Raw genomic sequence first — 15,454 nt, forward strand, 5'->3', positions numbered from 1 at the left:
GGGCTTATATTTTATTTATGTATTTATTTATTTTTTTATTTATCCATCCATCCATCCATCCATCCATCCATCCATCCATCCATCCATCCATCCATCCATCCATCCATCCATTTACTACCGCTTATCCGGGGTCGGGTCGCGGGGGCAGTAGCTTTAGGAGGGAAGCCCAGACTTCCCTCTCCCCAACCACTTCAACCAGCTCATCCTGAGGGATCCCAAGGCGCTCCCAGGCCAGCCGAGAGACATAGTCTCTCCAGTGTGTCCTGGGTCATCCCCGGGGCCTTCTGCCAGTCGGACATGCCCGGAACACCTCTCCAGGGAGGCGCCCAGGAGGCATTCGAACCAGATGCCCGAGCCACCTCAGCTGGCTCCTCTCAATGTGGAGGAGCAGCGGCTCGACTCTGAGTCCCTCCCGGATGACCGAGCTTCTCACCCTATCTCTAAGGGAGAGCCCGGAGACTCTGCGGAGGAAACTCATTTTGGCCGCTTGATCTTGTTCTTTCGGTCACGACCCACAGCTCGTGACCATAGGTGAGGGTAGGAACGTAGATTGACTGATCAAGAGCTTCGCCTTTTGACTCAGCTCCTTCTTCACCACAGACGTTCCCAGCAAACCCTTACAATGCGTTTGGGTCTGCCAGGTCTGACTGGCATTTCCCCCCACCATCGAATCCAACACACCACCAGGTGGTGATCAGTTGACAGCTCCGCCCCTCTCTTCACCCGAGTGTCCAAAACATGCGTCCGCAAATGGATGACACGACTACAAAGTCGATCATCGAACTGCGGCCTAGGGTGTCCTCGTGCCAAGTGCACATATGGACACCCTTATGTTTGAACATGGTGTTTGTCATGGACAGTCCACAGAAGTCCAATAACAGAACACTGCTCGGCTTCTGTTCGGGGGGGCCGTTCCTCCCAATCATGCCCCTCAAGGTCTCACTCTCATTGCCCAGTTGAGAGTTGAAGTGCCCCAACAAAATGAGGGACTCCCCAGGGGGAGCGTTCTCCAGGACACCCTCCAAGGACTCCAAAAAGGGTGGGTATTCTGAGTCAGAAAAGAAGACTGTCATGTTTTGGTTCTGTTTAGGGTGGGTTTTGCTTTGTTTTTGTTGGGTTTTTAGTTTGTCATGTTTATGTTCTGATTTCCTGATTTTCCCTAGTCTCGTTAAGCCTTTCCATGTCCACCTGTGTTTGCCTGCCCTTCCTCATGTGCCAACCAATCAGCACCCCCTTCCACTTGTGTCTTGCCCAGCTGTGTCTCGTCGTGTGTAATTAGTGTGTGTACTTAGTTTTCGGTTTTCGCTTCAGTTCTTGTCGGTTCATTATTCTTGTTTCCCCACGTTCATGTTGTCATAGTTTAGTCTGCTCCTGTATAGTTTTTTCTCGTCTGTATTTTGTTATTCCTTGTCACCAAGCCTGTTTGCCACTTTAGTTTTTTGTTTAATTAAATTTACTCCTTTTGAGCACCTCTGCCTCCCTGACTCGTCCGCCTCCTGCATTTGGGTCCACCACCACACTTCCTAGCTCCTGACAAAGACGGAGGGAGGTTACCCTCTTGTCTACCGGGGTGAACCCCAATGTACAGGCGCCAAGCCGGGGGGCAATAACTATCCCCACACCTGCTCTGCGCCTCTCACCATGGGCAACTCCAGAGTGGAAGAGAGTCCAACCCCTCTTGAGAGGATTGGTACCAGAGTCCATGCCGTGTGTGGAGGGGGGTCCGACTATATCTAGTCGTAATTTCTCTGCCTCGCACACCAGTTTGGGCTCCTTTCCCGCCGGAGAGGTGACATTCCGTGTCCGAAGAGCTAGCTTCTGTAGCCGGGGATCAGACCGGCAAGGTCCTTTGGCCGCCACCCAGCTCTCTACGCACCGACCCCTTTGGCCCCTCCCACAGGTGGTGAGCCCATAGGAAAAGGACCCCATGGGCAAAGGCCCGGCCACCAGACGCTCGCCTTTGAGCCCCACCTCCAGGCCTAGCTCCAGAGGGGGGCGCCGGTGACCCGCGTCCGGGCAGGGAAAAACGTGATCCATTTGTAACCATCATCATAAGGGGTCTTTTGACCTATTTATTTATTTATTTGACTTAAAAGGAAAAATCCAGCCGCTGTGTTGCACGCTTGACTTGTGACACACACACACACGCACACTGCCTTCTCGTGCGGAGATGGATGACTACACACACATGCGCGCATACACAAAACGACACACGCACACAGTATCAGTGTTGGTGCGTGTGTGCATGTGCGGCGTCCAGAGAGTGGGATGGTGATTAGTGTTGGGATTCTGGGACTGTGGCCTCAGTTTTCATTAAGAGCCATAAACTCACATGTGCTACATCACCGCACACGCGTGTGTGCGAGCGCGCGTGCATTTGGCCGAGCTTTGAAGACGAGCGAGCGCGAACGAGAAAGATGTTGTTTATCATGGCTGTAATTAAGCCCGCTGTTCAACTTTAATTAAAATATAACAGCAGCACGAAGTATGAACACGCACACACACACACACACACGATACATTCTTAGCTGGCTATTTGCCAGCAAAGATAACGCAACATAAATTGCGATAGGAAGCGGCACCATCCGACGACGTTCATGATCCCAAAAAAGGGCCCGAAACCAAATGAGATTAAAAATGTGAGCATGGGAATGTTAATTATTAGCGAAACCTCAATTAAAATACAAATGGCTCGCGATGTATAAAAATGCACAGCCGTGGGCAAAAGTCTTGGGACGCCACTGGCTTAATAGGACACGCTTAGCAGGATTTATAGCGAGGCTGCTGTTTCATGAATTCAATCAATGAAATAAACAAAAACACAAATATGACAAATTGATTTAGCAGTTGTGACCATTTTTGTTGATGTAAGTGGATGGATGGATGGATGGATGGATGGATGGATGGATGATTCCAATGACACCCAAGAATCACCAAAGTCTACACACCACTGTTCAGATGCCAGATTTCTGCTGTATAAAAAAAAAAAAAAAAAAAAAAAAAAAAATGAGACCAAGATCAATCATTTTAAAACCACAAAAATACGGAACGAGATTTTTTGACTCTAGTGAAGACATCCACCAAGGCTCTTAACAAAAATGTCAAGATAGATACGTGGAATGTCATATTTGTGTTTTGTTTGATAATTTAATGCACTTGGTAAAATAAAACATTCCGTTGTGTGGCAAGTAGGACTGTGATGATTTATCGATATCACGATATATCGTGATATTTTGTCTCCCGATAGATTATCGATACGCCTATGCAAGTATCACAATATTTGTAGTTAATATACAGCCACTATAACGGCTCCATTGTTCATTACTTATTGAGCAATTACTTGGCAGGCTGCTAGGGGGAGCCCCTCATAAGAGTGGCGAGGAAAATGGGCGCAAGTTGAAGAAGAATCATGAGCGCTCTTTGACTTGTGGAAGACATTTGTCTGTCCAGCAACTGACTCACTCTTGCATACCTTTCTATGAAAAATGCGGATTATATGTTCAATTTTAACATTTTAAAACATATTTTTTTTAAGCATACAATTACTGAGGAATATTAATTAATATTGATTTAATAAGTAATTTTATTAATTGACTTTTGCAATGTTACATAAAAAAATGTGTCACAGTTTATAAAATGAAACGACTGACATGTTGCATGACAATAGTGTTTAAGAAAGACCAAATTTGTTGACAAAGTGGTCTCTGTTCAAAAGCCATTTGTATTTGTTTAAAAAAATATACGCTAAAGTACTCATTTTGTGTTTCACTGATGGTACAAAAAGAAACTCTTTTCTTCTTGAAAAAAAAAAACATCAGTTTATATCTTGAGTAGTTTTATCATAGATAAATCGTGTATTTATGACCTGACCAATATATCGATAATCACAGTATCGTTATATCATGAGATAATCATTATCGTCAGCCTTGTAATAATCACATATCGTATCGTATCGTGAGGTAGCCAGAGGTTCCCACCCCTAGTGGCAAGGTGTCAAAACTTCGTCCAAGACCAAGAATGGCAGACTTGCTTTATCCTTTCAGGCATGGCTTCTTTTGACTTTTTTTTTTTTTTTTTTTTTTTTTTTGTATCTGCTCATGGTAGGCATGTTTGCCAAATTTCATAATGCCAAGTCAAACTAGATTTGGGGTCTGATTTTTACATTTGTGTGAATGGCCAAAATGAGGTTAAAATGTCTGTTTCAAACAAAAATGGCAGACTTCCTGTGTCTTTTCAGGCATGGCATCTTGAGACTTTTTTTTTTTGTGCATCTTCTATTGACAGACACGTCTGCCAAATTTCATACCGCCCAGCCTACTGAGATTAAAAAGGGGCTGAATTATGTCATTGGTGTGAATGTCCAAAATGAACTTAAAATGTCTGCTACAAACCAAAACGGCAGAGTTCCAGTGCCATTTTGTAAATTGCTTCTTGAGACTTTTTTTTTTTTTTGTGGATCTGGTCATGATCGACATGTCTGCCAAATTTCATGAATCAACACGCTAGATAAGCTCAGCACGACTTTATTGTCATAAAAACAAATCCTAATCATCATCATCATCATAAATACATTCACAGGAAAAACCTCCTCCTACACCCCCCAAGACTACATCCCATAATACGCACGCACGCACACACAAACTACTGTTACAGACACGCAATAAATATTCATTCAACTATTAGGCATTGACGAGAAGGAGGCTTGATTGACAGCTTGCGTGGAGGGCGGGACTTAAGATGATGAACCGAGCCAATGTTTTGGGGACGTTACATAGTAACACTTTGCAGTTTGCTTACAAAAAAGTTAACAAGCAGTTAATTAACGCGCCAAGTCAAGTCATGACTTATTTGAAAACGAGTATGTTTAATTACTCTGTTGTAAAGTATTTGTTAAACAAACAAACCAACCCGATGAGTTCATGGTTTCATTAGCTTAATAGAAGGAAAACGTGTCAATACATTTGTATTGTACGGACTGTCAGTTAGCGCTTATTATCACTTTAACCCACCACAACATTCCAAATACAGTGAAAGCTTGACTTACGAGGCTCGCAGCTTCATTTACATGAATATCAAATGAATTTTCCTGGATGGAAACGAATTCCATCAATCCGTCACAGCACGCCAGAACAACACGGCAGTTTTGTTGTTGTTTTAATTCAGAACACTTGCACTTATCTGAAGCTAGCTCATACCTAGCCTCGCCTAGTGCTCTACCCTAGCCACATAGCCTAGTAAGCTAGCCTGGCCACCTAGCCTAGCAACTAGCAGAGAAACGGCTGAGATCATAGACTTCAACAAGCAAACAAATGGAAAAGTTGATTTTGGGGAGAAGGGTATTTTGTTTTTGATATCAGCGAACGCAAATGCTGATAATGCTAAAGCGCTAAGAAAACCATCATGAGGTCGCTGTCATTATTTGAACACATCACACGAACACGTCTTGTGGTTTTGTTGTCAAATGTTTGAACAGGGCATCCGCAGCTTTCAGGAAGCCACGACGAATTTGCCAATGGGACCATTAGGAGGAGACCAAATCTGTAATACCAATTTTTTTTGTGCGTTAATTTTTGTGGACACATTTTTGAAGTGATTTTTACAAAGCACAAACAAAGTATGTCAAAGTTTATCGTGTCAGTGGAATTCTTGAACGGCGGATGTAGGGATTCAGTGTCTTTTTTTTTAATTATTATTATTAGGCTTAAGATTATATTTAAAGGTTCCGGTTAGGCTTTGGCAGACTACTGTGTTCGGGTGAGCAGAATTTGTGTAGGTGGTTAGAGTTTAACTTTTTGTAGTTGGCAGTAGCGTTCGTGTTAGTGGGGTAGGGTTTTGGCTACAGATGGGGCTTTGGTTAATCAGGGTTATTGGGGTTGGATTCGCTCAGGATTAGGGTTAGTGTATTGGTAATTTGAGCAAATTCATCCTCTCAAAAGTGTGTATCAAACGGGTAATTCTTTGCAATAATAAATACTCCAGAAGGAGCTCTCAAAATATTTCAATAAAAGTTGTTGAATCCTAGACTAGAGGTTCAGGGATGGTTAGCGTTATCTTAGTGGCGATCCCTCGAGTGCAGTTTGGATAGGTTACAATTAGGATTTGGGTTAGTTAGTTGGATTAATTAGGCTAAAGAAGTTTATAGTTAAATGGTCCGAATGGGGTCAGTGTTACAGTCTTAGGGTTCAGGTTGAATTAAGGTATTAGATTTAGGTTATTCAAAGGTGACAGCCAGGGTTTTTTGGTTTGTATCGGATTAGGGTTAGGGGGCTGTGGTTAGTTTAGTTTAAGGTTAGGGTTAGTGGGTTAGGATCAGTTAGAGTTAGTGAGTTCGGGGTTGAGTGGCTACCCCGAGATCTCATTAGGGGATAGATTTGTGTTTAGGGTCTCAAGTTGTTGGTTTGTTTATTATGGAGATGGCAAATCCAGATCCATAAAGTAAAAACTCCGCTATTGTGTAGCTTTAGCCACAGGTGTTCCTACTCAACCCGCTCCCTGGGGCTCATTTACCAAACTGTTAGCGGGGTTTTTACATTCCGAACCTGAATTCTCCACCTCTGGCTTACTACGTAAATTGTTTAGGATTAATTCGAGTGAGGTTAGAGTTAGTGGTTATGAGACTTAAAGTTTGTTCAATTTACGGAACTAGATTTAACAATTAGTGATCCGGTTAGGGAGTTATGGACGGATAAGTATTAGACGGTTGGGGGTTGTGTTAAGGATAATTGAGGTTACATGGACACCCTGTTTAAACTATGACTGGACTTCCTCTTACATCACATGTTACAAATGTGCTCAAAGAATAAAAAGCAAAAAGCTCTGGTGTTTTTAGGCCAGCAGGTTTACAGTCTTTTAAAAAATATTTCAGTACACAAACAGTGAAATTCTTCAGGACCAGTTAAACAAAAAACAAAATTCTCACTTTTCTGGCAGGAATTCTGTCCAGTGAGAGCCATCGGAATATTCACCCTGACCTCCGAAATAAGCACAGAAAAAGTATTTAAAAAAAAGAAAGAAAAAAAAAAGGTAACCCTGAAGTGGGAGTTTGCTTGTCACTCGAGGAAAAACAATGATTAAAAAAAAAAAAAAGGAAAAAAAAGAAGCAGATAATCCAGTGAGTCCACGAAGTCCCAAAAATTTTATTTCTGTCTTGTTGAAGAGATTTTCTTCTTGTTCCAAGAAAGCACAAAAAGTCATTCAAGTGTGTAAAAAGAAAAAAGAAAAATCCTTACAAGCGCAGCAAAAGAAGCACAATAGTGTTTAAAATGGACCAGGAAGAAGAAAAAGAAGAAGAAGAAGACAAAAAAAAAAGTGTTTGTTCTTTGGGACTTTTTTGTCTTAAGGAAGTCTTTTTAGTCCGGCCGCCCTCTCCGGCTGGCTGCTGGACGACGCTGCACCTACAAGAGGATAGACACGCAACGTCTTACACCTCAGTTCACCTCACGGCACACGCCAGGCACAAGAGCACAATCCATGCAACAACAAAAAAAAAAAAAAAAAATCAAAAAATAGGGGTATGGGATTTCAAAGTAGAAGTGGCTTGAAAAAATATACCAGCGCAGTAAAGCAAACTTAATTCGTGGAGGAGAGTTTATATATATATATATATATATATATATATATATATATATATATATATATATATATATATATATATATAAAGTAAATTTCTCATCATTTACATAAAAAAAGAATATAACACAAAATGCTAAATATGCAAATAATATGCGTATTAAACATCACCTAAAAACATGAGGACATTTTGTTTTTATATAAAATAAAGAAACAGACAGCATAGTTAGCCATGGTTAGTGTTACAATGGCCTGACGAGCAGCTTATTTGTTGATCAAGTTAGCATCACATTTTAAAATCGAGACATTCAGAAGTTGTTTTTTTATTTCCATTTGACTTGCTTGGACTTCTTGTCATCCATAACAATGGGCTAGCCAAACCTAGCTAAGAGATTGTGTGAACTCGGCGAGTAAATGAAAAAAAAAAATGATGCAAAAGCAACGATTTGATGAAGTTGGGGTATTTGGTTAGGAAAATGTTAAGTGAAATGTGTAAAACATTTCCTAAACAGCACGGATAGCTATTGTTAGCATCGGAATTAAAGCAGCCAGCTTGCTAATTTTTCCTCATTTACTTATTTATTTTTTATTTTTTTAAATGCATATTTAGCAGGTTAGCATTAAAAGTTATGATATTGTTTCGATTTTTTTTGTCTTGTTTTTTTGCCATGGACCAGGTCACATGCTTCCACTAATCCAAAAGGTGAGGATTTGGAGATTTCCCCAGCATTTTCTGACACATTTCTAAATTTCTGAGCAGCATGATCTGCATTTTTTTTTTTTTTATGAAAGTGTTAGCTATACTTTATATAGGCCTACTTATATTATGTACTTATTGTGTACTTTACATGGCATAATTTCACACTGAAATGTTTATTTGATAAAACATTTTAAGAAAAAAAAAAAAGCTTAATTTATGTGGTTCTTCAAGGGAGGCAACTAAACAGAAATACCAACGCACCCTGTTCTAATATGTCACAACTTCCCTAAATTTGCCATCTGTTGCTTCCCTTCCCTCGCATGTACGGCACTGTAGGCGATCTTCCTTCTCCTCCACTTCCCCTCTTTCATGCTACAAATGTCGTTTACCAAAGTGGGAAGTGGGTCAATGAAAGCAGCTTCCAGGTGTCATTTAAAAGGTGTTAACATTTAAAGGTGAGAGGAGGGAAAGGTTAAACCACGGCCATGAAGATCATTTTAAATGAGGAGTTCTTCAAAACCCTTGGATTTCGCCCAAAATGGTCAACTTCCTGTCCAATGCAAGGCAGGCATCCTTCGGACTTTTTTGTGCATCCCATTAGACATATCAACCAAATTTTACATTGATCAGTGCAACTGGTGTTAGGCGTTAATTTTTTTTTTTGTTCGGGTTCCCTGATAATTCTTTTGAAAATGATTAAGAATTCATCTCCCAACAGCAGTTACTGTAAACTTGTAAACATCAAATTTAATTAGCATGTCTGTCATGGGTAGAGCCACCAAAAAAGTCTGAAGAAGAAACAATGCCTGAATTGCAGCAGGAAGTCTGCCATTTTGCTTTGAAACAGCCATTTTAGGCTCAAGTGCCTCAGTTGAGGCCACCTATTACATTAAATAAACAACAACAAACAGCCCACAAATCCTGTTTCACTTATGTAGTAACATGAAATTTGGTAGACATATTTATGATGAGAAGACCCACAAAAAATGTCTCAAGTAGCCATGCCCAAAAAGAGACAGGAAGTCCTTTTAGCCCCAATTGGCAGCAAACTAGATTTAAATAAACATTTCAGCCCCCGAAGGCAGTTACAGTTAACAAAATGAAATTTGGTAAACGTGCCCATCATGAGTAGACCCGCAAAAAAACCTCAAATAGCCATACTCAAAAAGACACAGGAAGTCATTTTAGGCTCATTTGCAGCCAAACTAGATTTAAATAAACATTTCTGCCCCTGAAGTCAGTTACAGTTAACAAAATTAAATTTGGTCAATGTGCCCATCATGAGTAGACCCACAAAAAAGTCTTTCGAATCCATGTCAGAAAAAGACACATGAAGTTGACTGCTTTGGGCTAAAGCGGCCATTTTAGGCTGAATTGTCTCCTTTGCATCAAACTAGAGTTAAATAAAAATGTCAGCCCCACACACTTTCACCAAAACCAGTTTCACTGAGCAATGCAAAATTTGGTATAAAAAAACCCAAAACAAAAACAAAAAACAGTTCAGAGAATGAATGAATGAATGAATGTCCAACATGAGTAGATCCACAACAAAAGTTGTCACACCCAAGAGTACTGGCTCAGCTACACTAACAACCGCCAACGTTGAAATTTGGTAAGCATGTCCATCATGAGTAGACCCACAAAAACGTTTTGACCAAAAATACACCGCAACTCGAAGAGAAGTGGCCGTTTTAGTCCGTGGAGAGATCCACGGATTGTGTATATTTACCAGCGCTAATAAAGTGTGATTGAAGTATGAAATAAAAATGATGCTTGTTTGACGTGTTCCTCATTACAAACGCTCTCTTCTGACTGCAGTCACTTCGACTCCGCTGAGGAAATACAGCAAATATTTGCTTTATGCTAATGAGCGGCGCGCGTGTCGCAAGCAGATTGCCTCCAAGCAAACAAGCCAAGTCGGCGAAGGAGTCCTGCGAGCCGCCGGACGTTTTCACAAGATGGTCGCAAGCTCCTTCAAGATGCGAAAACGCGCTAATGGCCGCCACTCACCTTGAATGCGCATGGAAATGAATCTTTAATGGGGATCGCGATCTTCACCCGGGCGCCATGTTGTCGTTAACATGGGCGGCGTTAACGCATACTCGACGTGCTTCGTCGGTTAATGACGCCATGACCAAAGACAAACATTCATTTGTAACATCAAAAATTAAGACATCACTAGTCGATGTCAGAGTTGACTGGTTGATCGGAGATGCCAAACGTTGTAATTTTGTTTGAACAGATCAAGTGTTTCCACAAGATTTCCCCTTTTGATATGTTCTGGGTGTTCTGTTGGTCAACTATAATCGATTGTCATCATGGCAACTTGTGTCCTATTTCCACATAGATTTTAAAAGGTGCATGAATGCACCACGATTGAACATTTGGCTACAATGCGACACAACATTCTGGCTAAGGGAAGCCATTTAAGATAAAAAGAAAAACTTAGAAAGTATGCAACGGTTGAATTTCCCCACACTGGACTTGGATTTTTGGGACACTCTAGAAAACTGAACGGCACATTTGAACATGTCCATGGTTTCAGTTTATGGAAAATGAGTTTCCCCTCACTAAATAAACAAACAAACAAACAAACAAACAAACAAACAGATACTTTACACCAATCTGATTGGCTGGATCGGGATTTGACAATATTTTGCATTTTATGCAAAATCTGATTGGCTGTAATGTCTTAGTTCATTTGCCAGATCAATCGATGATGTCATTGATCGGCTCCCCATGCATTGTAATTGTCATGGGTTATACGTTGAGCTTTTGTTATTCCTGGGCCGGGCCAATCTCTGTCTGAATGGCAGCGGTCGACTGTAAATAGAAAAGTTTTTTTTTTTTTTTTTTTTTAAAGAGATATTGCTCCATCTTCTGATTGTATCAGTGATTGGTTATCGTTTTCTTCAAACTTACTGACCAATGATCGGCTGAAAAATCCTTATCATGTAAAGCCGAACGGATTTTTTTTACTTGTCTGACTTAGTAAGAAGACGAAAAAAACGGAAAACGTGCGATCGAGTGAAACTGCCAAATAGTCGAGGAACTCTGGATTTCTATCCGTGAGGAAAGGGATGACTGGTCGCCGGTCTCGGTGCAAAAAAGTGAATGCGTTTGTCTTGCGTTTCCCTTTGCGGATGTGCATTCAGACATGATTAGCGGCAGTCAGAGTGAAGATTTCGATGGGAAGCGCGTCTTGCGTTGGCTCACGCATGAAAAGGATTCCAGCAATGTGGCTCATACTTGACTGGCTGCACAGTCAAGGTTTTCTTCCCCCCCCCGTCAAAGGCAAGTGGGAAAAAGGAAAGTGAGCAAAAGGCGTTGAAAAGGAATCAAAACGCAAAGACGAGAAAAGGCCGGACCAGATGAGATGAGATGAGATGAGAGGAGATGAGGAGGCATGGAGAGGACAAGCGCGGCAAAGAGAGAAAAACACTCCAGACGAAGAAGGACATGCGGGTCGCACCTTCAACAACAAACACAAAAAAAAAAACACAGATGAAGAAGTGTGTGCGTGTTCAGCATTTAACTAATTGAAGAAGACAAAATGGAGTCTCGCTGTCAGATGATGGTCGTTATCTTCCTACTCTTCGTTTTCTCTTCTCCACGTCCTCCTCGGGCTCCTTCTCTTCCTGTTCCTCCCTTTTCCCCATTTTCTTCCATTTTGTACTCGTCTTTCTCCTCATCTTCCTCCTCATCCTCTCCGGATACTCGTTTCTCATTTTCCTTCTGTTCTCTTCATCATTTTCTTCATCTTCCTACTCGTTGAACTCCTCATCTTCCCCGCCTCAACTATTGTTCCCTGTCTTCCTCCTTTTGCGTTCTTCTCCTTTTCCTCATCTACTCCTCATCTTCCTCCTCATTGTGTCCTTCTGCTGGCTCCTCTTCCTCATCCTCCCTTTCTACTTCTCTTGGTTCTCACCTTCTTCCTCCCACTCGTTATCATTGTACTTTTCTTCCCCCTCCTCCTGCTTCTCTCTCCCTCCCTCTTACTCACTCCCTCTTTCTCTCTCTCTCTACCTTTTCCTCCCTATCCTGTCGTTTTTCCTCCCTCACCCTCTCCTACACTTTTTCTCCCCCCTCCCCCCCCCACTGTCTTTTTTCCAGCCTCCCCCCCTCTCTCTCTCTTCCCCCTCCCCCTCTTTCCCCCCTTCTCCTTTCTCTCTCTTCCCTCCTCTCCTCTTTTTTTCTCTCCGCCTCTTTCTCTCCCTCCCTCGCTCCCTTTACTTCCCTCTCCCTTTTTCTCCCCCTTCCCTTCCCTCACTCTCCCGCTTTCTCTCTCCATTTTCCTCCCTGTCCCTCTCTCACCCTCTTTTTCTCGCCCCCCTTTTCTCTCTCTCTCTCTCTCTCTCTCTCTCTCTCTCTCTCTCTCTCTCTCTCTCTCTCTCTCTCTCTCCCCCGCTCTCTCTCTCTCTCTCTCTCTCTCTCTCTCTCTCTCTCACACCCTCTTCCCCCTCTCTCACCCCTTTTCTCCCGCCTCTCTCCCCCTCTCTCCGTTCTCTCTCTTTCCACCTCTCTCTAGTCTTTTTTCTCTCCCCCTCTCTTTCTCCCACTCTCCTCCCCTCTCTCCCTTTTCCTCCCTTGCCCTATCTCACCCTTTTTCTCCCCTTCTCTTTCACTCTCCCTCTTTTTCTCTCTCCTCTCACTCTCCCTCGTTCCCTCCATTTTACTCCCTCTCTCACCCTCTTTTGCTCGCCCCCTCTCTCTCCCTCCCTCCCTCCCCCTTTCCCTCCTCTCCCCCCCCCCTCTCTCTCTCTCTCTCTCTCTCTCCCTACCGCTGACATGTCTTAATATTTTTTCCCAGCGTGTTGGCATTACTCTTCCTCATGACGGACATGACAGTCAATTGATCTTCTGTGCTGATCTAAAATCCGAAGCGATGCAAGGGCACCATCGATTGGCGTCGGTTTGCCATTGCAATGGTTTACAAAGCTGAATTTCACAGACAAGCTGGGCGAGACCCTCATATGGACTGGCCGGATATATTCGTCGTTGGCAGTGAATGTGTGGATTCCACAAAAAAATGCAAATTAAAATTGAATATAACAGGTAAGTGAAGGGAGCACTTGGACTTAGATGCGTCACAAGACAAACCTCCCCGTTGTAGGTGTGAAGCTTTTCAACACGTGCGCATGGAAAAAGAGGATGAATGATTAAAAAAAAAAAAAAATGCATTTTCATATCAGCATTAGCATGTTAGCAAGCGCGAGGTCCACTCTCGTCCTTGGCCCCGAACGTCGGTGTAGCTTCAGTAGATAATCCGTCGGGCCTTTTGAATTTCTGCCTTTTCACGCCACATTCACACACTCGGCCGCCTTTTCATTTGCTCTTTTGTGTGGTGCACAATGAAGGTGCCGGCTGAAGCGACGCTCCTCCAAACCTCCCCCCACCACCACCCGCCCGCCTTAAAAGAAGGTTTTGTTTTTTTTTATGTCCTCGCTGTCTCCATCTTGACTTCCTAAAAAAAAAAAAAAAAAAAAAAAAAAAGCCCTGGGGCGCCCGCATCTCGCTGGCTTTAACAAGCGTTCATTTTGTTCCTGACCCTTGAAGTACACGCACACTGAAAAGCGTGCGCAGGACTGAAAAGTGATTTGATCAGCTGAAAAAGTGACTTTTCATGAAACATTGAAGGTGCATAGATTAGGGATACACTGATGATCGGCCGGGCCAATTATCGGTTGCCAATATTTGGCATTTTGACAAATAAGCTGGTATCTCACTGAATGGTGAATGCTTGCGAACGTAGCAAATTTGGGGTTTTCATCAGGATTTGTGTGATGTTCACCGACTGTTTTTATTGTTGCAGACTTTTCAAACACATTCAGACAATTTTTCCACTGTCTGCAAACATCTTTTGAAACTTTTAGGAACCCTGACGATAACCCCAAATTAGCATTATTTGTCGCTCAGTGAGATAAAGGGATTTTTTCATTCATGCATTTATTTAAATTTACACTGTATAAAAAAAGATGATGCTGACACTGGGAACTCTATACTTTTTATTTTTTAAAATTAAAAAATGAAATTAAATTAAGAAATTGTGTTGAAATTTTTAGACAGCTAAAGTAGAAAACTTTACGGAATTAGTGAGTTACTTAGATTTTAATTTAACTTAACACATGCTGATGACTATGGAAACTCCCTGCAATTTTTGTTATAATTTTTAAACAAAACTGTCAATTCTTTATATGTATATATAAGGAAAAGAGTTGTTGTTTTTGTTGTTTTTACTCTGACGCTAATCTTTTCTCTATTACTGCAAATGAATATCGGCTTAAAATATCGGTTACCGATCTCCTTGACTACAAATAATTGGTATTGGCCTTGAAGAAAAAAAAAAAACATATTGGTCTATCACTAGCATAACTATTAAATATGATGTCATGCGCTATATTACAGGTAAAGAGTTGACATGATAGGAATGTGTTACATTCGAGGTGAGTATATCCTGAATATGACATATGTTAAGCAACTTTGATATGAAATGTGATTTAAATACGCGACTTGTAAATGGGATGTAAAGTTGACGGCTTTTGAGGTACTACGTACTGCAGATGAAATCTGGCAGTCACGACGGGAGCCTCACAGCCAGACCAATAAAAGTAAAAAACAGCTGCTCGCCGCACGCCGTCAAGACTCCCGAACCTCTGACATCACAATCTGTCAAACACACTCTGCAAGATTTGGATTTTTATTTATTTATTTGTTTCATCCTGCTCACTCCAACGTTTACACTGTGCAATATCTCTGCAGCCTGCGATACTTGAAGAGTCCAAAATGTGTGCTTCTTTATAGACATTCTCAACTAAATTATACTTTGTAGTACTGTCCTTGGGGAAAAAAAAGTGTCATTGTTTTTAAGTTGTTAAGTACACTGCCTGCCCTGCTCTCTTTTAATATTTTATATTTGCCGTAAGAGTGGAACAAAGCCCAATAAAGAAAGAATTTCATTGCTGAGTGAGACCACAATGTTTTAATGGTGCATATGAAAAAATAAGCATCTTGAATATAAAGTATCATGTAAACATGCTACATTAGGGCTGCCGTCATTTAATACGATGCAAATGTGTTTCATTAAGTGTGATGTAAATGTGCTAAATTGGAAATAATATAATACGGATGTGATATATTCGAGATGCAAACAAACACAAAGTAAATATCGAACTTGAGATGAGATGA

The 15,454-nt window shown here is 41.6% G+C and overlaps 1 protein-coding gene across 3 annotated transcripts in view; it reads right to left on the bottom strand.

Annotated features, from left to right (window-relative positions):
- LOC144025769 (protocadherin-1-like) overlaps positions 1–15,454 on the bottom strand; it is a 148,213-nt gene that overhangs the window by 26,738 nt on the left and 106,021 nt on the right. The window contains exon 5 of one of the 3 annotated variants that reach the window (XM_077532092.1): positions 7,117–7,394. The exons of the other annotated variants lie outside the window; for them this stretch is intronic. Within the exon in view, the coding sequence (XP_077388218.1) occupies positions 7,336–7,394 (59 nt within the window). The 3' untranslated portion in view covers positions 7,117–7,335. Of the gene's footprint in view, positions 1–7,116; positions 7,395–15,454 lie in introns of those variants that run through there. 3 annotated transcript variants of the gene reach the window in all.

This window comes from Festucalex cinctus, chromosome 9 (genome assembly GCF_051991245.1).
Source record: "Festucalex cinctus isolate MCC-2025b chromosome 9, RoL_Fcin_1.0, whole genome shotgun sequence".
Lineage (NCBI taxonomy): Eukaryota > Metazoa > Chordata > Actinopteri > Syngnathiformes > Syngnathidae > Festucalex > Festucalex cinctus.